Source organism: Arvicanthis niloticus, chromosome 18 (assembly GCF_011762505.2).
Source record: "Arvicanthis niloticus isolate mArvNil1 chromosome 18, mArvNil1.pat.X, whole genome shotgun sequence".
In the NCBI taxonomy this organism is placed as follows: Eukaryota; Metazoa; Chordata; class Mammalia; order Rodentia; family Muridae; genus Arvicanthis; species Arvicanthis niloticus.
Window position 1 is genome coordinate 30,574,171 of NC_047675.1, and position 22,281 is coordinate 30,596,451.

The 22,281-nt window shown below is 43.8% G+C and overlaps 2 protein-coding genes across 2 annotated transcripts; both read right to left on the reverse strand.

Moving 5' to 3' along the window:
• Positions 1-1,028: 1,028 nt before the first annotated feature.
• On the reverse strand, positions 1,029-12,195 carry Cmtm2 (CKLF like MARVEL transmembrane domain containing 2). Its single transcript, XM_034523107.2, has 5 exons — positions 11,930-12,195; positions 11,665-11,823; positions 3,836-3,937; positions 3,175-3,257; positions 1,029-1,488 (listed from the first exon to the last, which is right to left on the reverse strand). The coding sequence occupies exons 1-5, from the start codon at positions 12,077-12,079 to the stop codon at positions 1,482-1,484; spliced, it is 501 nt and encodes a 166-aa protein (XP_034378998.1). The 5' UTR covers positions 12,080-12,195; the 3' UTR covers positions 1,029-1,481.
• On the reverse strand, positions 11,689-21,641 carry Cmtm1 (CKLF like MARVEL transmembrane domain containing 1). Its single transcript, XM_034523108.2, has 5 exons — positions 20,949-21,641; positions 16,887-17,045; positions 15,336-15,434; positions 12,539-12,776; positions 11,689-11,823 (listed from the first exon to the last, which is right to left on the reverse strand). Exons 1-4 carry the CDS (start codon positions 21,639-21,641, stop codon positions 12,639-12,641), a joined length of 1,089 nt encoding a protein of 362 aa, XP_034378999.1. The 3' UTR covers positions 11,689-11,823; positions 12,539-12,638.
• Positions 21,642-22,281: the final 640 nt, after the last annotated feature.

Genomic DNA, 22,281 nt, shown 5'->3' on the forward strand with positions numbered 1-22,281 from the left:
TCAAATGAACTCTACCTGGGTAAGTACCCCTGTTAATCAATAGCATAAGTTTTCTACCTGTTGCCTATTCTAGAGGGTGGGAATCCTCCCCCACTTCCTGGTTTTGGTGCTCCCTACCCCAACTACAAAGACCATGAGCGCAAATGTATACCTTAGGGCTCATGGTATACATTTGTATATGTTTCAAATGTATACCTAAGGTAAAAAACAAAAACAAAACCTTTTTCTCCCTAACCTACTTAACTTTATTTTCTCCCTCTAATATGTATATGTGTTTCAGCATCCTGGCAGATGTTTACGCAACATCTGCATACAGGACAGCTCTAGAGTAGCTACCACAGGTGCTCCACTGTAGCCTCGCAGACTGTTCCAACTGGGACTGCACTTCCCCAGCCACAGAAGATGCCACAGAACCTGGACAGCAGTGAAAGAGCCAGCTCTCCCAGGATGTTGAACACCCTCCCAATTTTCTTAGGGTCCATAAATACAGAATTCATCCCAAAGTCAGCAAGAAGTAGTCTAAAGAACAGTAGGACCTCACTCCTGCCCCACCATTACCCCTTCCTAGTTTCCAATTTTAATTAAGCAAAATGGGAGGACTGTTAGTTTACAGCTGTTTCCACTCTGCTCCTACCAGGGAGGAACCCAGCAACAGCTTGAACCACAACCTGCACTGCCAACTGCCAATAGGTTTGAGCCAGGAACATTCTCTCATTCCTCTCTCTCTCTCTCTCTCTCTCTCTCTCTCTCTCTCTCTCTCTCTCTCATATTTCTTCTACAAATTTAAAAAAATTCTTGTAAGCTTCCAGAAACTAACTCTCTCTCTCTCTCTCTCTCTCTCTCTCTCTCTCTCCCTCCCCTCCCCCTCCCTCCCTCCCTCCTTCTCTGTTCCCATGTGATCTGAGCCAGTCTCTCTTCCTCTCTTTCTGTCCCCACCTCTCTGCTCCCTCCTGTCTGTTACTGCTCATTCTTCCGGTCTTCACTCCCCTGTATTCCCACAAATAAGCCTCTCTTATACCAGGTCTGTTTCATGTTGTTTATTTCTCAGTTGCACACCTTGGCATGAGTCCTCCAGGTACCCCTGCCAGCCACCAGATTATATTTCATAACATTTATAGTTAAAAGAAAGGTCAGCTGCACCTACAGTAAAGAGAATGTGTTCTGTGGGTATCCTGAATCCCTGAGAGCCTTCCAAAAGGTTGAATTGATTAGCAGTAAGCAGAGATCACTTTAAAGATTTAGGAGAACCAAGTCGTTGACTAAGGTGTCTTCTTATGGCAGGATAGGTAAAGTTTAAGGTTGAAGTTCATCAATTACAAGCAAAGGCCAAAAAAAGCTATCTCATCATCTTGTCCAGTCTGCACATACACAAGGTACACAAGGCTATGAGAAAAAAAATATAATGGTGACTTCAAACCCAGTGATAACGATATATGGTTCAGGGGCTTGTGCCTTGATGAAAAGGATCATTGATGCCACATTTACCACCTAGAAGAAGAAAAAGAAGACTTAGTCATTGATCACACAATTGGTTTACTTACTATGGGGAGGGTGTGCACATGTGCAGTACTGAGGGCTGGATCCAGGGTCTCAGGTGTGTGAGTGCTGTACTCGTGAGTTACACAGATCCCTAGCCCCAAAATGAGGTCTAAAACCAGTAAGATTTCTGTCATACATTGTAGACAGGAGAGGCATGGCTAACATGTGGGTACTGAGTCCTGCTTGTGGTTTAGAGGACTAAGTGACCTGTTTCAAGTGCAGCTAATCACTCCACTGTGCTGCTCAGATCTGTCCCCTTTCCCCCTCAGTCTGCCCTCCTCAGCCAGCTCTTCTCTTCATCTTCCTATAAGACATCTAGGTTGTAAAACACTCCTTCCCTTTCATCTCTTCCCCAGACAAACCCTGTTCTGCTCTGTTTGTTTGCTTGTCTTCTGCTTCTTGCTACTTCTCAAAAACATCTCCATCCTGGCTGCCTAGAATTCTTCATCGTCCACCTCCTCACAATTCCTTAATTCTCAGTAATCTGCAACCTACTATTAAACTTCAGTTGAATGTTGCCATGAGGGGAAAGATGAAGGGGAGGGTGGGAGTGGAAGGGGAGGAGGAGATGGGTAGAAACATTGTCAGAAGAAAAAGAAATCTATGTGCATTTTCATGTCATCCCTCTTACTAAATACATTGCCATTAGAATTAAGAAAGCAAGCTGAGCAAGCCAGGGGAAGCAAGCCAGTAAGCAGCACCCCTCCATGGCTTCTGCATCTACTACTGCCTCCAAGTTCCTACCCTATGTGAGTTCCTGTTTTAGAATTAAGGGACAGCTAAAGATTGCCTTTGTTAATCCCCATAAGGTATGAATGTGCAGATGCATACACATACCGCATACATACATGTGCACATACACACACATATGATCAGGAACACACAGGCATGCATGGACACACACACACGGGTGTACACAATTACATACACAGTCAGGTAAGTACACATATGATAAAAGGCAGGGGAACAGGTCTATCCACACAATGGAATGTTAGCAACAAGAATGAAGTTTTAATATGTATATACTATCGACATATGACATAGATGACTCTCAAAACAATTATGATGGATAAAAGATGACGAGTAGACAATATGTTATTCATGGAAAATTCTAGGAAATAAAAGCTCATCTGCAGTTATAGAAAAAGTTATATTTATAGAAAAAAGAACTAAATTTTATAGGAAAATATACAAGTTACAGAAAGCATATAGTGGACCCCTGGGGCTAGAGTAGGCAGGAAGAAAGGATTACCATGGCCATGAGGAATATTTTAGGGTTTTGGGTGCCAATCATGTGCCACATAACAAGCAGACTCACTCTGGGAAATACATTATTGAATGATTTTGTTGTGCAAATTTATCATAAAAATACAGATACCAAGATGGCGCTTAAATCACCAGGTGACATCATCTCATGGGATCACTGTTATATAAGCAATCAGTCCATACTTGAGAAGGGTTGCCGTGCACAGCTGCATTGATTAACTGCTATGGTGGATAATTTCACACACACACACACACACACACACACACACACCTCAAATTTATCAAATGACACCCACAATGTAAATGCAACTGTTTTTTCCCATCAACTATAGTAACACAATATTCTAAAATGTAAATTTGTACACGTACCTCCTCAGCTTAAGGCCTGCAAAGTGTCTAATTTGAAGAAAAAAGTCGATAAAACAAGAGAGTGCAGCAATTCCCATGAGGATCTAGGGGAAAAAAATGGCTGTTCGTTATCTGGGGTTTGTACCTACAAGGAAGGCATAGATGCCCTCCCTTGTCTTTTTTCAGAGGTGTTGCACAGTGTACCCCTCAAACTTCCTGGTCCTGGACCCTAGGTGTACCCCTCCCACCAGTTTCATGCCAGTGGCCCATCATTTTCTTTTCTTTTGACATACATGAAGGTCACAGGTAACTTGGCTAAGTTTCTTCCACACACCACCTTTTAAAAAAATGTGTCTTCAACATTAAAAACATTTACTAATTTCTTCAATTTGCTATGCCTCAAAGTTTTATTTATTTGTTCCCTTGAGACATGGTCTATATACCCCCCAGGCTGGCCTTGAACTCACTTTTGAACCAAGGATGGCTTTAAACTTTGGGTCTGCTCTTTCTACCTCCTGAGTGCCAACATTGTAGATAGGCATGAAGCACTACAGTAGGATTTTGTGGTGCCATGGATCAAGCACGGTAAGCATTCTGCAGGATGAGTTCCCTCCCAGGCTGATGCTAGGATTTGTTTGACAGTGATTTGAGGAAAGCTACAGTGCAGCAGAAAACACCTTACCATAGCAGTTAAGTAGGGCTTCGGCAATGTTCTTCTAGCCTTAAGAGCAAAGTATATGCCGCCTCCAAGGAACACACAGGAGAACAGGCTGTTGAACATATCCTGAAGGTGAGAGAGAGAAGCTGGTCTCAGACAGCTGTGCCCCATTCACCCTGGAACCAGCACTGTCCCCTCCGGGGAGCCGTTTTCAAATGCCTCTGACCATTTAACATCAAATATAGAAAGGCAAATATGCTTCTGACCAGGCAGATCAACCAGTGACTCCCTGCTGGCCTCTAGGAGTGGAGCACAAAGTCTAAACTCAACTAGCACAGCCATCAGGAGACAGGAGACACCATCTTGTCTACATAATCAGGTATATGGTGCCCAGCAATAATCGTGCAAATAAATGCATAGCCAGGCCACTTCGTGGCATCTCTGTTGGATTCCTCTCTTCATCATTTCTGTCCTCTCCTCTCAGGGGCTTTTATGAGCAAGATTGATGTCAGGAGGGGTTCTTTCACTCTGACTTAACACTGGGAGCCTTGCAGCTCCATCTTCATCTCATCCCTGAACCATTTTCTCGGGGGGGGGGGGGAGGGCTTGCTCCTCCATCAAATTTTTTTTTGTTTGCATTCCTTTTTGTTGTTGTTGTTTTTTGTTTTTTGTTTTTCGAGACAGGGTTTCTCTGTGTAGCCTAGGCTGTCCTGAAACTCACTCTGTAGACCAGGCTGGCCTCGAACTCAGAAATCCACCTGCCTCTGCCTCCCAAGTGCTGGGATTAAAGGTGTGCGCCACCACCGCCCGGCTTTTTTCTTTACATTCCTTGGAGATTTGCTACTCCCTTACCACATACAACCTTTCTTCTCCCAACACAGAATGTGCCGGTGATGATAAAATAATAAAGAGAATAAAAAACAAAGCAAAACCCACAAATTTCTATGTATTTGTACCATTGTCCCGTTTTCTATAACTTATTTTTTTCCCTAGGCCATCTAAGTTTTAATTTGTTTTTAATTTTAGTGGGATGTGCAGTCTCCCTGCCAATGCCTCTGTGTGCACTCATTGAATACTCTGTCCAACTGTCTTTTAAAAGGAAAGAGTTTTCTGTGTATGATTGTGTTGCCTGTGTGCATGAAGTCATGACAAATCTGCTCAGTGCTCAAGGAGGCCAGAAGAGAGCATTGGCTTCACAGGGATCACAAGTACAGCACACTGGGAGCCGCCTGGGTGCTGGGACCCTAACCCAGCTTCCCTGCAGGAGCAGCCAGTGCTCTACACTCCTTAGCCACGCCTCCAGCTCCTGTCCTAGTCTTCTTTAATGCTGCCTCTGTCATATACAAGTCACAGGATGTATAGAAGTCAGGATTCTCTGATTAACCTCTGCATTCATCTGCTCAGCTCACCATTATAAAATGCTATAGACTGGGTAGCTCAAACAACAGATGTTTATCTTCTCAGAGTTCTTGAGGGTGGGACAACCAAGATCAATGCACCAGGAAATCTGGTTTCTGCTGAGAGTCCTCTCCCTGGCTGGAGACAGCTGCCCTTCCCTCTCTATCTTCATATGACCTTTCATTGGAGAAATGAGAAGGTGGGTGGGGAGCAAGCCAGAGAAGATGCTACTATCTCTTCTTGTAATGATACTAATAAGTGTTTGAGCCTGGGGTCCCAACCTTAAGTTTTCTGTTTTCTCTTCACTGCTCTCTCAAAGGCTCAGTCTCAGGATGTGAATTCTCAGAGGACACAAACATTCGACTTGTTACAATTCCATTAGTTAATTCCTCAGCTAGTACCAAAGCTTTGTGAGAAATCAGATGTCTGAATGAATCATTCGGCTGAGCAAATCATTGAGCAAATCCATTCTTCCAAAGAATTTTATTTGTAATGTTTTTATTAAGTCACGTTGGTCATACATAACTATGGTTTCACTGGATTCTCATCCATGTATATAAAGTATTTCAATCATGTTTCAGGCCCTTCTCCCTGTCTGTCACCTTCTCTTTGTGCTTCCCACTCTGCATACTCTGCTCTTCTCAATGATTCTCACCTGTTCCTCCTTCGTGTGTGTGTGTGTGTGTGTGTGTGTGTGTGTGTGTGTGTGTGTGTGTGCATGTGTGCTCATGTGCGAATGCATGCCTGTGCCCCAGTGAGTTCCACTGTGGTTGTTTTGGGAGCATGGGTGGGGATACAGAAGCAAGGCATCTTACCAGTGGCTACACACTGAGGAAAATGTCTGTGGTTTCTGCATCAATCCTGTGACTACATATAAATCTTTTAGGTCAGGACATGAGCTCCTGAACCTTCCATGGTGGTGGGGGGCGGTGTTCCTGGACCAGATCGTGTGTATAGAACCACAGCTGTTGTGAATTCAAGAGTGTAACAGCCTTGTCAGTCTATGCACCAGAGTTCACCCTCTGGCAGCTGTTTCTGCCATCTTTACAGTCATAAATTCACACCTGGGACTGCAGCCTATTTCCCAACTGCCAAGGGTTTCCCCTTGATATCCATTCACCAGATCTCATAATCTTGCCATGAAGCTGAACTTGTCTTTCAGCAGGTTTATTCTCAGACACGGGGTAGACCCTGAATTACCATTAAGGTCACATTTTCTCACCGTTCTCTGCCAGCATGCCGAAGCACTGCTGTTCTGGACCTGGAAACCTTAATCACTCATTCAGATAATTGTGGCTGCAGATTCCTCTGTGTTTTCTCTGAAGAGACTCGTGTGACATGGGAGCAATCCTCATTTCCCTGTCACCATCTGCACACACCTGGATTTTCTTGTCACATTATACTCAGATTTCAGTTCCATAAGAAACTGAATCAGCAGGATTTCACCAAGAAATGCAATGTTGGGTAGACACCTCTTATTAAGATCAGATGTGTCCTTGATGACTAGTTTGTTAGAATTTTTTAAAAATTTATTATTGATCATTACCAAATAGTTTTTTGTTGTAAACATGATAGAGTAAAAGAAGAATTACTACTACTAGACTTTGAAGACAAAACCTATCTTTATACCTGTAACATGAATGATGCTTTTCTGTGATAGGTTGCTGTGATAGGCTGCCTGATTGGTGTGCTAACATTTTATTGAACATTTTAGTCTCTATTTTCAATGTGAGGAATACCTATATTTATTTTCATGCTAACATCTGCTTTCAGGGTGGAGTCCCTATCATACAGAATATTATACAACCTTTAAAAAGAGAGAAAGAAGAAAAGGAAACCAAGGAAATGGAATGGAAAGACAAGAAGTAAATTTTTACACTCGGGATTCTTTAAGCATTTGACAAAAAACAACATTTCAAATAAGTGGAGAAAAGATGAATTAAGTAATAAAAGAACAACAGGGTCATGGTGTTGAAAGATGGTTTAGTTAATGATTAGGATACTGATGCAGAAGCCTTGCTTCGTGGTGCACCCCCAAGTCACTCAAACAGATCAAATGACTCAAATTCAGCAAAAGATAAGCTACCAGATTGAAAAATAATATGTTTGTGGATAAGTCATCTTTCTGTGTACCTGCTCATCTGTTTGAGCTGTTTTTGTAAGTTACATTTTTCTAGTAAAAAAATTAATTTTAACTTTCCTATATTTTAGCAATTAAAGTTTATGTTTTCTTCTTGATCTTGTAAAGCTCATCTTTTTCTTTTGATATTTGCACCATTTTCCTTGTTTTTTCCTTTTTCTGAATTGTCTATTTTATTCCTCGCTCCCACCCAAGGACCTAGATTTTTGTTCTTTTCCTCCATCTCCTCTGCCTATTCATCCTCGTTCTCCTCCTCCTCTTCTTCTTCTTCCTCCTCCTCTTCTTCCTTCTCCTCCTCCTCTTCCTCTTCTTCTTCCTTTTCATCCTCTATCTCCTCCTGCTTCTCCTCCTCTTCCTCCTTTTTGACCTTGTCTTTCATGTAACCTGGTTGTCCTGGGACTCACTGCATAGACTAGGCTGATCCATCTCCCTCTACATACCCAGTTCTGGAGTTAAAGGTGTGGGCCACCAAGCCTGCTAATTTTTACTTTTTTAAACCCTCACTGTTGATCTTTGTTTCCTCCATTCATCAGCTTTATATGTCTCATGTTAGACAGGCATGCATAGGTAATAATCTAGCAATCTGGGTGCATTTTGGTTTGGTTATATATACATTCCTATTCTGTGTTTTTAAAAACTTATTGTTGTATCTTATGTGCATGTTTTTTCTGTGTGTATGTCTGTGTACCATGTGCATGCCTGGTGCCTACAGGGTCCAGAAAAGGTGCCAAACACCCTGGAGCTGAAGTTAAATATGGTTGTAAACTGCCATGTGCTGGGAATTAAATCCTGGCCCTCTGGAAGATCAGTCCATGTTTTTAACTACTGAGCTAACCACTCAGCCATTTTTCTAGCCCCATACATCCCTCTTTTAACAATGACATCCTAGGACTCACTTGCATGTAGTATGCATACACAGTCCTCTCTGAACAAAGCACCTAGCAACCTGTTAGCAACATAGAACCACCGCCTGCATCAAAGAGCTAACGGAATAAGCTTTTCCTTCCCTATTAATGACTTGGACAATTTCTACTGAAACTTATTCAGTATTATGGAGAGGGATATGGAAGGTAGGAAAGCTGATATAGCCTAAACCTTTTTTGGTTGAGTGTGCAATAAGCCAAAACTGAGTGTTCAAGAGAAAATTTTAGGAAGAATCTTGTATTTCCCATGTAATTAGTATGCACACTTGGGGTTGCATGTGATTGAAATCAGATGTGTTGTGTGTACATGTTCTCCAAGCAAGTGCTTATGTAGCCCAAGTGTACTAGTCAAACTAGAGACCCACCCAAATTACTACCTTTGTAACTAAAATCCTCCCCCACTTGAACCCCTTAAAGGAAGTCTCAAATGATAACTGAAATAAACCCCAAAGGATAACTTAACTGGAGTCTTGATAACCTCTGCTCATGTAGCAGCTGCCAATCTTGAAAGTGTATGTTCCTGTTCGATGGTTTCACTTTGGATAGAGATTACTCCCTACTTTGCAGCCTCTGTGGGCTTGAGTAAAAGGCCAAGAATTTAAAAACACCTTAGCCATATACTTCCACCACCAGGAACAGTGTAGACCAGGCTAGCCTCAAACTTGCTATGTGGCTAAGGCTGGCTTTCAACCTTCCTTTTGTTCTTGTTCTTGTTCTTGTTCTTGTTCTTGTTCTTGTTCTTGTTCTTGTTCTTGTTCTTGTTCTTGTTCTTGTTCTTGTTCTTGTTCTTGTTTGGTCTTGGTCTTGGTCTTGGTCTTGGTCTTGGTCTTGGTCTTGGTCTTGGTCTTGGTCTTAAAACTGGGTTTCCTTGTGTATCCCTGGATCTCCTGGAACTTACTCTCTAGACCAGGCTGACCTCAGATTCAGAGATCTGAATGCATCTGAATCCGCAGTGCTGGGATTAAAGGCGTGTGCCTCCACCACTGCCCAGTGTCATACCCTTAGTTTTTGTGTGCAATTATTTAAGCAGAATTAATTATTTCCTGACACCTCAGCTCATCTATAATCTTGGAGTGTCAGGATTCTAGCTTTCCAATGTGTTGTGTTTATTTATTTTTTTTAATTCAGAATTTTTGCTGTGTGTTCAGCGTAGCCTTGAACTCAGTCTTCCTGTCTTGATTTTGAGTGTTAGGATTATAGACATATACTATCAAACACTTCCTATGTTTGGCACATTTGATTCTTAGTTTGGGGAACTTTTAAAAGGTCAAGTGTATGACAAATCTCTTTGTGCTGTGTCTGTGGCTCTGTATTTATTTCTGTTATGAGTTCTAAAGATGCAATGAGAATATCATCAGGACAAAGCATACGTTTTCTAGGCTCTGGGCAGCAAAAATTCAAATTCCACGCCACTTAGGAGGCAGAGATGGATAGAGAAAGAAATCAAGCCACCCTGGTCTACAGAGTGAGTTCCAGAAGAGCCAGGGCTATACAGAGAAACCCTGTCTTGAAAAACAAATCACAAAACAAAAGATCCTAAATCTGTATAAGGGAAGGGCTTTAGCTTTCCAAGATCCAAGAGAGCCCTCCCCACACCACTACCATAGGTCAGATACAGATCAATGTTTCTTTCTTCTTTGTGTTAGCAAAATGTTATGTCTACCTTCTCCATCTTTCTCACAGATGCAAGATTCTCAGGGTGCTGCTTTAATTTCCTAGGTCTCTGCTTGGCTTTGGCATTGGCTTACTTAAGGCTATATATGGGCTAGTTTTGTGTCAATTTGATACAAGCTGGAGTAATCAGAGAACAGAGCCTCCATTGAGAAAATGCCTCCATAAGATCCAACTCTAAGGCATTTTCTCAATCAGTGATCTTTGGGAAAGGGCCCAGCCCATTGTGGGTGGTGCCATTCTTGGGCTGGTGGTCCTGGTTCTTTACAAAAACAGGCCATGGGGTGTAAGCAAGCAAGCAAGCAAGCAAGCAAGCAAGCAAGCTCCTCCAGGTCCCTGCCCTATTTGAGTTCCTGTCCTGACTTCCCTTGATGATGAACTGTGATGTGGAAGCATAAGCTGAATAAACTCTTTCCTCCACAAGTTGCTTTGTTTATGATGTTTTGTCCCAGCATTAGAATCCCACACTGAGACAGGCCTTACCTCCTCATTTGAAAGTATTTGAAAATCTTATCTCAAGTTCCTGAGATGGTACCTCAGGACTCTATACCACACCTTCAGCTTGTATCATCAGTGCACCTGTTCACCATCTCTAGAACCCTTGCATCCTCCCTGGACTCTCCCCTCTTCTTTCTCCTCCTCCTCCTCTCTCCTCCCTCCCTTTTTCCATTCCTCCCACATTTCCTTTCCTTCCTTCCTTTCTTCCAGCTTAACTATTTAGTTGAACCAATGTTGGTTGCACTTCTAGACTACTTTGGGTATGTATGGGAGGATTGGCTGGCACAGATTGGTGGTCTTTGCTTTTTCCTAAACTGAAGGAATCTCCTCAGCTCCTTCACTAAGCAAAGGGCTCTATCTTTTTACTTTGTCTTCTGTGCATTCTGCTTTCGAAGGTCCTCCTTTGCTTTCTCTTCTCTTTGCCATCTGTACTGGTGGTCTTCCTGAGGACTGATGGATCCCTAGACACTAACAGCTTTGAACAAGAGGGCAGGATAGATAGGTGGTTATGGACAACAGAAGCGTACTGCGTTATATTTTAATCTCTTTGTTTTCCTTGCTGTGTCCTAGTTGGGTGACCCCAAGGGTGAGTTGTTTGTAATGAACAAGGTGAGTTGGAACATAGTGTGTTCATTGGTCAGGAGGGACTTAGGTGGGTGGACTCAATGATTCCCTAAGTGATATGAGGGACTTCGGATCCTGAGTCCTAAGACACAATGACAAGAAATTTACATGTCATCAATCTCAATAGAGGTTGTTGCTGTCTACTGTGATACAGATAAGGGAGCAGAGGAATGAACACTGAGATTACCCAGCTCAGCTTCATTCATTGGATGACTGTTTTAGATAAATTATGCTTCTGAAGAATTCTTTATATTCAGAGACCTGACACTTATTTTTTCCCACATGATTGGCATTTCCTTCATTTTACTGTATGCAGAGTCTGATTTTCTTTTTGGCATCCTAGGATGGCATCCCAATGAGATGTATACCAGCATTATCAGAAATGGCTGGTTGCTATGCCTTCCCCGTTTCTGAGGATAGCAAAGCTTTTGGTTCTTCTCTCTTTGACCAAATGCAGATAGATTTGGGGAGCATCTCCCACCTGGCTTCCCCTCTCCAACCCAGCTGCCCAGCCTGAGCACCAGTAGAGGAGGTGAGGTTGTCTGTTTTCCAGTTGTTAGAATGTGACTCACATCACCTTCCCCACAGTCTTTACTTACCGTCATAGGCCAGAAGATGAAGGGAATGTATCGGTTGATGGCGAGGGTGTAAAGGAAGATGAAGAATATGTAGATTGCCGTTTCCATACATAGGACCAGGGTCAGGATGGGATGTGAACGCATTTGTTCAAAGTAGTCTAGTGCAAGGATCATGCAGGCCTGGATGAAAAAAAAAAATAGATACACCTGAGGTGTCGCAAGAGTTCTCCCCTACTTCTGAGGACCTATCCCATCCCTACAACACCGCGACTCCAAATCAGTATACCAAAGTCACAAGCTTTGACGGGGCATGTCCCATAATCCAGAATTCTTTATTGCTCTCTCTCAGTTCGTACAGATAGCGTCGAAACCCTTTTTTGGGGGTTGTGTCCTCTTTGGCTGCTCCTCTGGGACGATAAGGAAACCTTACTGCCATGGTTGTTAGCAGCAGTTCTCAGCTTCCTACCGCCCGGCCTTGCCTGCAGTCCCTGAACAGGCCCAGCTCAAGAGAGAGCCTGGTGTCTCCTGACCTGTTCAAGGGTGGCTCTCAACTGACCACTGGGACTGTAGAATTCCAACGCTTGCTCTTGATGGGCGCGAGCCCACCTCATATGGTGGAGCAGCAGGATCTTCTCCAGCCCGCGGAACCAGACAGTCCCACCCTCTATGCACCAGCATTCACTGAGCCCCACTGGTCCCAGCGAGGACTTCCTTGAAAAGGAGTCCCAGGTTTGTGGCTGTTGCTCCCACTCCCTGGGGTCCTTTCCCTCCCGACCTCCTGGGGCAGCCTTGGGGAGCAAGTGGAAGTGTAACAACGCGCGACTTTTACAGAAGGCCACATGAGAAGGCAGGAGTGTTGCCAACTTAGAAGCCCTGCCTTTAGGGTCACACTCACGTGGGCGTGGGAGCTCCGTGATGGCCTGGTGGGAGTGATTCTACGTGTGGGCATGATCTCGAGTCTCTCTCTGCCCAGTGCTGCGGAGGGCTGGGGGACTTCAGCGCTGCTTCTGCCTCGCTCCCGTGGCAGAGGGCTTAGTTTCCTTTGCCAGAGCAGTTTTCGCTCTGCGCCTCATCTTTTCGGTAACCAACAAGGCATCGATGACACACAGGACTGCTGCCGAGAGGCACAGGACCTGTCACACACAGCACAGGTGGGAAGGGAAGGACAGATGACTTCACAAGCTCAACTTCATCTCTCATCCCTATTCCTATCCCACAAGATCAGGAGCTGCAAGAGGCCTCCAGTTCCTCCTGGCCTCTGTAGACCAGGTTTCTCTTTCCAAGGAAAGGGAGGCAGTGGCCTTTGCCGCCTATACTGGCCTGAACTTGACTAGCTATTCCATCAGATGTTCTCAGCTTATGGGTCTCCACCCTTTGGGAAGCATGACCTTTTCACAGGGGTCGCCTAAGACTGACAGAAAGCACTGAGAGTCATATTACAATTCATAACAGTAACAAAATTACAGTTATGAAGCAGCAACAAAAATCATTTTGTGTTTGAGGAGAGTGTCGCCACAACGTGAGGGACTGTATTAAAGGGTCCCAGTGTTAGGAAGGTTGAGGACCACTGTGTCAGATAATGACCTTTGCAGATCTGAGAGCCTAGCAGAGTTGAGGCCAGGATGAGAACTGGTCTGGAGTTCTTCTTAACTGGAAGGGACAGGTTTGAAATCCAGAAAACCCACCTGCAGAGTCTGTGAGGGGAAGGGCAAGCAAACCTGGCTAAGGCAAAAAGACATGGAGGTGGGCAGCTGCCAGGACAGGCAAGAAGAAATGGAGGCTGGGTGTGAGTGGGGACCCAGGCAGTACAGAACCAAGCTCAGTTGATGAGTTGTCAGATTGGGACCAGGGATTGTAGTGCCTGGTATTCCAGCCATAAATGCTTCCCTCTGGGCTACTTGAAGTCTTGTTCTAGTCCCTGTGTGAGTTTCTCAGGGGAAAGGGCTCTTTTCCAAGAGCCCAACTCCAGCTTGGCACAATGCAGTGGGGTTGACAAATAAACAGTCACCAATTACAAAATGAACTTCAGGAACTTAAACTCTTGTTTTAAGTTTCTTTCTTTTTCTTCATTCTTCTTTCATATGTGTGTCTGCCTCTTTGTTTGTCTGTGTGTGTGTTCTTGTGCATGACACAGCACGTGTGAAGGTTAGAGACAACAGGAGTTGACTTTCTCCTTCCATTGTTTGGATCCCAGGGCTTGAACTCAGACCATCCTGCTTAGTGGCCCGTATCACTGTCTCAAACTGTTTTCTTCTCTTGATTAACTTTGCCCACATTGTTAACCTTCAACCGAGTCCCGTTCCCTTACCCTTCCCATTCTTCGAACATTTGATTGGCTACTTCTTGCATCCTTCCTTTTGATAAGGATTTAGGCTCAGTTTATCTAAGCCTTCTGAATCAGGAAAAAGTACCTAACCTCAGTCTAAAGACATGGGTGTCTGTAAACCTGAAAGTTCAAAGATTAAGTCAGAGAGTTTGTAACTTAATTGTTGTTGGCAGAATGATGCCCTAGCATGCACAAGGCCCTGGTTTGGATGCCCAGCACTGCTTAAACCAAGGGTGGTGGTGCATACCTGTAATCCAGCATGGGGGAGGGAGGAATTGAAGCAGGAGAATCAGAAGTTGAAGGTTATCCTTAACTACAGAGCAAGTTAGAGGCTGGGCTGGATTAGATTCCTTATTTATAAAACAACAAGGAACATTGAAGAGATGTCTCCACAGGTGCAGGATATACACAAGGTTGTTCCACCTAGACAGAATCCCTTCTTCCTTGAACAAGCTTAGTTCCGTAATTCTGACCTCCTCACTTGCCTCTTCTTTTATACCTGTATCTGCAGTACCTGTCTATCTACTGCTCTGCTCCCAGCCATGAGAGTCATGGACTCATCCTCTGCAACTGTAAGCCAGTCTCAGATCAAATGCTTTCTTTTGTAAGTTCCCTTGGTCCTGGTGTCTCTTCACAGCAGTGGAATGGTAACTAGGACACCTATTTATCAGGAGTTTTTCTTTTCTTGCAATATTTTATACGTATTTTGTTTGTAAAAATTGTTCTATAGACTAAGAAACTTATTTGAAGAAAACATTTTAAAATTGAGTTTCATGGATTTGGGGTTTGGGCAACTTGATATCATTGGAAGAAGTAACTCCAAGGAAAAAGGGAGTCTGGAGCAATGGCTCAGAAGTCCAGAGCATTGGCTGTTCTTGTTAAGGAATGAGGTTTGGTTCCCAGGATCCATGTGGAGGCTCACAGATGTCTTTAATTCCTGTTTCAGGGGATCCAATGTCCTCTTCTGACCTCCTCAGGCACTTGCATGGATGTACACACACACACACACACACACACACACACACACACACACACACTTGAAATAAATTCTGTTAATGATGTCAAGATGACTTTCCAGTTCCCTTTTCCAGGGCCTGAAATACTCATACTATTTTCTTTCTTGTTGTTTCCTCATACTATTTTCAATTAAAATGTTTGTTTTACTTTATTTGTGTGTGGATGTACATGTGAACGCCTTGGTGCATTTGTGGAGGTTGAAGTAGAAGAGTGTGTCAGTCTCTTCTACCCTGTGTATGGGGGACTGAACTTAAATCATTAGACTTGGCGCAGGTGCCTTTACTCACTGAACCACCTCATTGGCCTTAGAACACTGGCCTTATATAGAATCGCGAAGGCCTCTACTTACCCCGCCAATATAGCCCAGATCCTCTGTGTTTTTTTCTCCAATGACTAGCATGCCCACTATTCCAAGAAATACCATTGAAATGAGAGTGTTGATCAGATCCTGCAATGCAGAGTTGAGAATGGTCAGCTTTGAATGAGAATGTAACTTCAAAACATTTAAGCTGGCCAGTTATCCATTCTAGGATGGACACTTCTGAATACTTCTTTTTGATTGACAGGGGTCTTCAGGGATATAGTTATTATTTTTCAGAGATATGAGTTCGTATGATAAAAAGTATTGACTAGGACATTGTAGAAATAGATTTAATTTCATTAGAACATTATGGAAGAGGTTAGTATTTCTATTGGCTGTTTTTTACTATATGCATGTTATAAATATACATACACACATATCTATGGAAATATACATATATATTACGTATATATGTACATATATATATAACATATATATATGTTATATATATTACAGTTGAAGAAAACATGTGTGGCCTTTAATGTTAGAAAAAAATATAATTAGGGACTGAGGTAGGGCTTGGGAGCACAGGACTGCAATTCCAGCTCCTCAGGAGGATCTCAAGTTCAAGACCTGCCTGTGCCACAGAGTGATCTCAAGGCTAGATGCTAAGATCTTGTTTCAAAACAAAGGGAGGGTGGGGGCTGGAGAGATGGCTCAGTGGTTAAGAACACTGACTGATCTTCCAGAGGTCAATCCCCAGCAACCACATGGTGGCTCACAACCATCTGTAATGGGGTCTGATGCTCTCTTCTACTGTGTACTCATATAAATGAAATAAATAAATAAAAGCAGGGAGGGGGAAGAGAGAGAGAGAGAGAGAGAGAGAGAGAGAGAGAGAGAGAGAGAGAGAACAGTTGACAGAGATGGCTCTGTGGTAAACAGCACATGGTGCTTCTTATAGGGGACCTGGGTTGGGTTCCCAGCAACCAAGTGGTGGCTCACAATTGGCTCTAACTCCATTTCCATGGGATCTGGCACCATCTTCTGGCTTTTAGGAGCATCAGGCCTGCTTGAAGTGTAATTTCACACAGGCAGGCAAACTCCTCAAACACATAAAAGAAAGAAATGAGTCTCATGCAGCTCAGTGGTAGAGTACTGGCATGGAGCACACAGGCTATAGATTCAGTTGCCATGACCCCGCAAACAAACAAAGGTTGTGAGGTGTGGAAGAGAGCAGAGCTCTGACAGGATTGTTCCCAGTACAGCAGAGAATGGCCTAAGCTAGCAATTCAAATCCCTTATGGGATGTGGGAGTTTGTTTTTCTCTTCTGGACCCCGTGTACTGGGTGTGTACTTGGTGTGAAGTACTACTGACTCTAGGCACATCCCAATGCTACTGGGAGGTAGGAGCCATCCTCACTGCTCCCCTTGAGAGAGAAGTCCAAGAGACTGTTCTGGGCTTTGGGTCATTTCTCTCCTGGGACCAGTACACTGCTCTGTCTTGAACTTGTCTAGATAACTCATTGTCTTCCCGGAGGCTTATCCTTAGGATTATGGGCAAAGCTTACATTTAAGTTACAAAAATGAATAACTTACAAGCAGAGGCCAGTGGATACAGGTCATCGTGTTTTGAAGGATTACCAGATAGATTATGATGAAGAATAAAACAATGCAGGTTTCCTGAATCACGATGGCTACAAACATGTCCTGGGCACCGCCAATGATGAAACAAAACACCGATGTTGCAGTAAGACACTGCAAGGAGAGAACAGGTTTGTTTAATGCAAGCAGTAGCACATATGAGTGGGTAACATTTGTTACATTTAATTGTATGATACTGCAATAGTCTCTTTTTAAAAATGTGTTTGTGCATACATGTGTGTGGATATGTGTGTCTATATATATGTGTGTGTGTGTGTGTGTGTGTGTGTGCATGTGTATGTTCCTGTGTACATGTTTATGTGTGAGGGTTTGGGTATGCATGTAATATCAGAGGTCAACCCCGGGTATCAGGCCTCACTTGCCACCTTGTTTGGCACAGGGCCTCTTGCTGTTCCTGCTGTGCTACCTACTCTGGGCTAGCTGGCCTACAAGCCTCTAGGCTACTCTCCTGTCTCTACCTCCCATCTTACTGCATGAAAGCTAGTATTGCACACTGCATCCTACCTCATCCAGCCTCTGGGTGGCTTCTGAGGGTCTGACCTCACAAGGTCAGACCTTGCACCAAGCACTTTTTCTTCAGAGCCATCTTTCCAGCACATGTCTGGATTGTTTGCCATTGAGTATTTTGGTTTCAATATTGTTTTAAGTTAATGCACGTATTTGTTTTGTAGTATTGAGGAGTGACCTCAGAGCCTGGCATATGCAATAAACATTCTACTACTGAGTTACATTCCCAACCTTACTTAAAAGCAGTTTGGGAAATTAAATAATATATGCAGATGTTAAGATATATGTAAATAATAAAGACTGAACAAAAAACAGTAGTTTGGTTTCTCAAGGGTTTCTCTATATAGCCCTGGCTGTCTTCAAACTCCCTTTTTAGACCAGGCTGGCCTGGAACTCACAGAGATACACCTGCATCTGCCTCTCAAGTGCTGGGATTAAAGGCAGACACCACCACAATCACTAGCCAAAGAAGTTCTTAAACTTCTTTCTTCTTCTCTCTTCATACCTAGTCCTCTGTGTTTATAGGATCTCCTTATGTGGCCCGGACTGGCCTAAAATTCACTATTACAAGCTAGCCTCAAACTCTCAGAGATCTGCCTGCCTTTGCCTAAGTGCTGGGATTAGAGGTGAGAATCACCACTTGTAGCAAGTCTGTCTCCTGAGCAGAGATCACAACTATTGATCTGTATTTCTAGAAGGAAATTCAAGTATCTACTGGTAAATATAGAAGTAAACAGATGTTGATTTTGACTGGAATTATGAGGTAGAACCCCAGTTTTTTTTTTTTTTTTTTTTTTTTTTTTCTGTCCAAACAGATTGTTATCTCAGTCAGTCCCTGAGAGATGCTTGGATTTCAACTAATTGTCATCTTTGACATCTCCTATTCTCAGATGTATTTGTATCTCTTCCCACTCTATTCTCTCATTGCTTTTAATTTTAAAATGCTTTTTAAAATGCTCTCTCTCTTTTGTGTGTGTGTGTGTGTGTGTGTGTGTGTGTGTGTGTGTGTGTGTGTGTGAGAGAGAGAGAGAGAGAGAGAACACAGAGGCCAGAAAAGGCTGTCAGATCCCTGCAGGTAGACTTAAAGGGGATTGTGAGCCACCTATGCTGAAATCTGACCCCAGTTTAAGTGCTGAGCCATTTCTCCAGTCTCCAGAATGCTTTGCATATGGTAGGGTGGCTCACTAGTGCTACTGTTTGATCCACTGCTCTCATTTCAGACTGCTTATGACACCCACGTGTATCTTGGTTGTGTTCCTACATCAAACCTGGGGGCATTTCACTAGGATTTCACCTAACTTTGAATCAATAACAAGTTGTTATTTTAGTGTGTTTTCTCTCCTGGGAAGGTTTTGAAGTTTTCTTCTTATTGGTTTTTATTTTTACTTATTTGCTAAATATTGATCGTGTTGATGACTATAGTGAAGAAAAACACTTCCTTTTGATCTTGCTTTCGAGAGAGGGTTTTGCCATGTAGACCAGGGTGGCTTTGAACTCACAGAAATCTGTCTGCCTCTGTCTCCCAAATGCTGGGATTCAATCAAGGTGTTCATCGTTGGCTTGACTTCTTACATTTTAGTTGATTATGGGAAAGCTTTTTAGTTTACTAATCTGATTGCCACCCAGCTAAGTTATTTTGTTCTATATGATCTCCCAGTGGATTTAGGAGTTGTGACTGTGCCAGTGGAAAGAAATAGATCTTCAGACAATCTCATTTCCTTTCCTCCATCATGAAGAGGAATTCTGGAGTGATTGTCATCCTGGAAAAGCACTCACTAACTGGTAGGCATCTTATATCACTTGAATAAGAATACTTGTGATACCTTAACGAAAGACCTTGCTGATTCTGGGTAAAGATGTTTAGTTTTAGAATGGCGGTGAAACCTCTATGCTTATTTCCAGCTTCCCCTCCTCCTCCTCCACTTCCTCTTCTTCATCTTCTTCCTCTTCATCTTCTTCCTCCTCCTCTCCCTCCCCCTCCTCCTCTTCTTCTTCCTCCTCCTCTTCTTCCTCCTCTTCCCCCTCCTCCTCATTCCTGGGAATCAGCATCATGTTTTTCACATGTTCTCAAACACTGTTTGATTTAATCTCATAACATTTTACTTATAATACGGTGGCTTATTTTAGGAGCTCTAATAGAAAATCACCCTTGTTTTCCTCTTTGTGATATATGCTTTAAAAATAAAGATGGCTTGTTGTTCTTGTTTTTAATATGGTAACTTTTTTTCCTATTCTGGGATCCACCCCGTGATGTCACACTTTCTAATCATCCTGGGCCTCTATATTAATCTTTGCTTTGGTTCTGTGAGATCTCTACTTTGTTTGCTTTTTCTAAACCTGATCAAGTTTTGATGTCAGCGTTTGACTAACTATAAAATAATCACTCAAAAGGGGATGGGGGCCTAGCTCAGTGGTAGAGTTGTTTTTTTTTTTTTTTTTTTTTTTTTTTTTCTGACAAATGCAAGTGTATTCAGTCTTCAGAAAAGCAAATCATCCCCAAATGCTTGTTTCTATAAAAAGAAATAAATAAAAGTTTGTGCATCATCAGAATGATATCTTGTGCTTTGAAAGCACTGACCCTGAAATCACCCCTGGGTCTGATTCACTTTTTAAGAAATGCTTTAGGGAAAGATCTTTTTAGAATTAAAGTAACAAACTAACACCCGTTTGTTTGTGTTTGAGGAGATGCTTGCAGGAGAGGATGCATGTGGAGCTCAGACTGTAATCACAGGGGATGCTTCTCTCCTTCCTCTACTTGAGTTCTGGGGATTCTTTGGGCGTGGCCCTAGCAGGGTTTCCACACTTAGCCACCTTACAGGCCCCTTGCTTTCCCTTTGTTTTATGCCTTGTTCCTTTGAATCTCTCTATTTTGGGTTCAGTTTGGATCATGAAACTTTCCTCCCCAGAAGGTTTGTGCCCCCATCCGCAGGTCCTCTCTCTGTCAGGGGCGGTTAGGAGCACTCCCCCTCTGACATTAACTTTAAATGTCTGCCTCTCCTCCCTTTGTCCTGGATGCCTGCCTCTTGTGCATTGCTTGACTAGCTCTTCTGGATGGCAGCTCTTTTCAGTTGTGCTTGCTAGATTACAACGCTGTGATTTACTCGGTGTTTCCCTACTTTCATTTGTGAGGGGAAACCCTAAGAGGAGGAGGACGGGGGAAATCTTTAGGACAGAAATGATGTGTGATAGTGGGCATGGTGGTGAATCAGTATTTAGTTCCAGCACTCTGGAGGCAGATGCAGTCAGATGTCTCTGAGTTCAAGGCTAGCCTGGTCTACATAGTGAACTCCAGGCTAGCCAGGGTTACATAGTGATACTCTGTGGGGAAAAAAGAAAAAAGCGTTGGGGACAAGACAGGAGGCAGAAAACAGAGGCAGAGGGGACCGTGGAGACTTTGCACAAGCAGCAATTTTTGCTCAACTCCCGAGGCCACCCATCCTCCCTCCACCCACCCTCTACCCAGCCAATCAGATGGCAGCTCCTGCTCACCATCCTCAAGACCTTCAACATCCCATTGGGTGAGAAACAAAAATGCCAGAAGCTCTCTCTGAATCTTTTTACGTCCCTGTCCAGGCCCTCCGCCTGTGTTTGGGGGGTTTCAGGTTTCTTAGTCCCTTGGAGCGGTCGAGTTGACGGCACTTTCTCATGCTGGGTGTATTTCTTTGGTAATTTGTCTGCAATGGGATCTCTGTGCACTGACTGCAAGGACCTAGTGGATGATGTGCCGCGTACTAAAGGTCTCTGGCTGGATGGTGGTACTGAAAGTCGCTGGATTGATGGTGTGGCGCGTACAAAAGATCGCTGGCGGGATGGTGTTCCGGGTACTGAAGGTCCCTGGCTGATTGGTGTTCCGGGTACTGAAGGTCCTGGGCTGGTTGGTGTTCCGGGTACTGACGGTCCCAGGCGGGATGGTGTTCCAGGTACTGAAGGTCTCCGGCTGATTGGTGTTCCGGGTACTGAAGGTCTCCGGCTGATTGGTGTTCCGGGTACTGAAGGTCTCTGGCTGATTGGTGTTCCCGGTACTGAAGGTCTCTGGCTGATTGGTATTCCGGGTACTGAAGGTCTCTGGCGAGGTGCAGCAGAGGCAACATATCCCTGTGACTCCAAAGGAAAGGGAGCACCCAAGACTCCAGGTCGTGAAGTTGAGTGGCTGGACCCACGCCTGGTGGATGCAGGATTCATGGTGGGTTCCAAGCCTGATTATGTCAGGCTGGCCCTGCCCCTCCAGTCGGCTGGGTAGCCGCAGGGCGATGGTCCTCTGGGAACTGGCTTCAACGGCTGACAGCCTATCCCGCGTGCACCTGTTTTTTACAGCTGCTGCCTAGCCTAGCATCTGCTGTCCTTGTTGGACAAAGGCGCCTGGCTTAGCCTGAAAACTCAAGATCCCGTAACCACATCCGCAGGAGCTGCTGCCAGCCACCCCAGAGAAAAGAGGTTCTGGAGTTATTTAGTGGGTATACCTGCCCAGATTCCAACCCCTAGCCATACACATTGAGGCTGGTCAAGGGCAGCAGGGTCCAGAAATCTGCGAAGTTCACACATCAGCTGAGAGTGTGTAATAAAACAGCATGACAAACATCAACTTGGTAAGGAAAGGGTTGATTTCACTTTGCAGCCGGTAGTTTATCCTCTAGGGAAATCAGAGCCAGAACTCCAGGCAGGAACCCAGAAGCAGGAGATGATGTAAAGACCTCAGAGAAGTGTACTCCACACAGTCTGCTGGGTCCTCCCAAATCAATCATCAGTCAAGAAAATGGACTGCAGGCCTGCCAATAGGGAATGTTTACTAAGATACTTACTAATTTTTCAACCAAATCTAGCA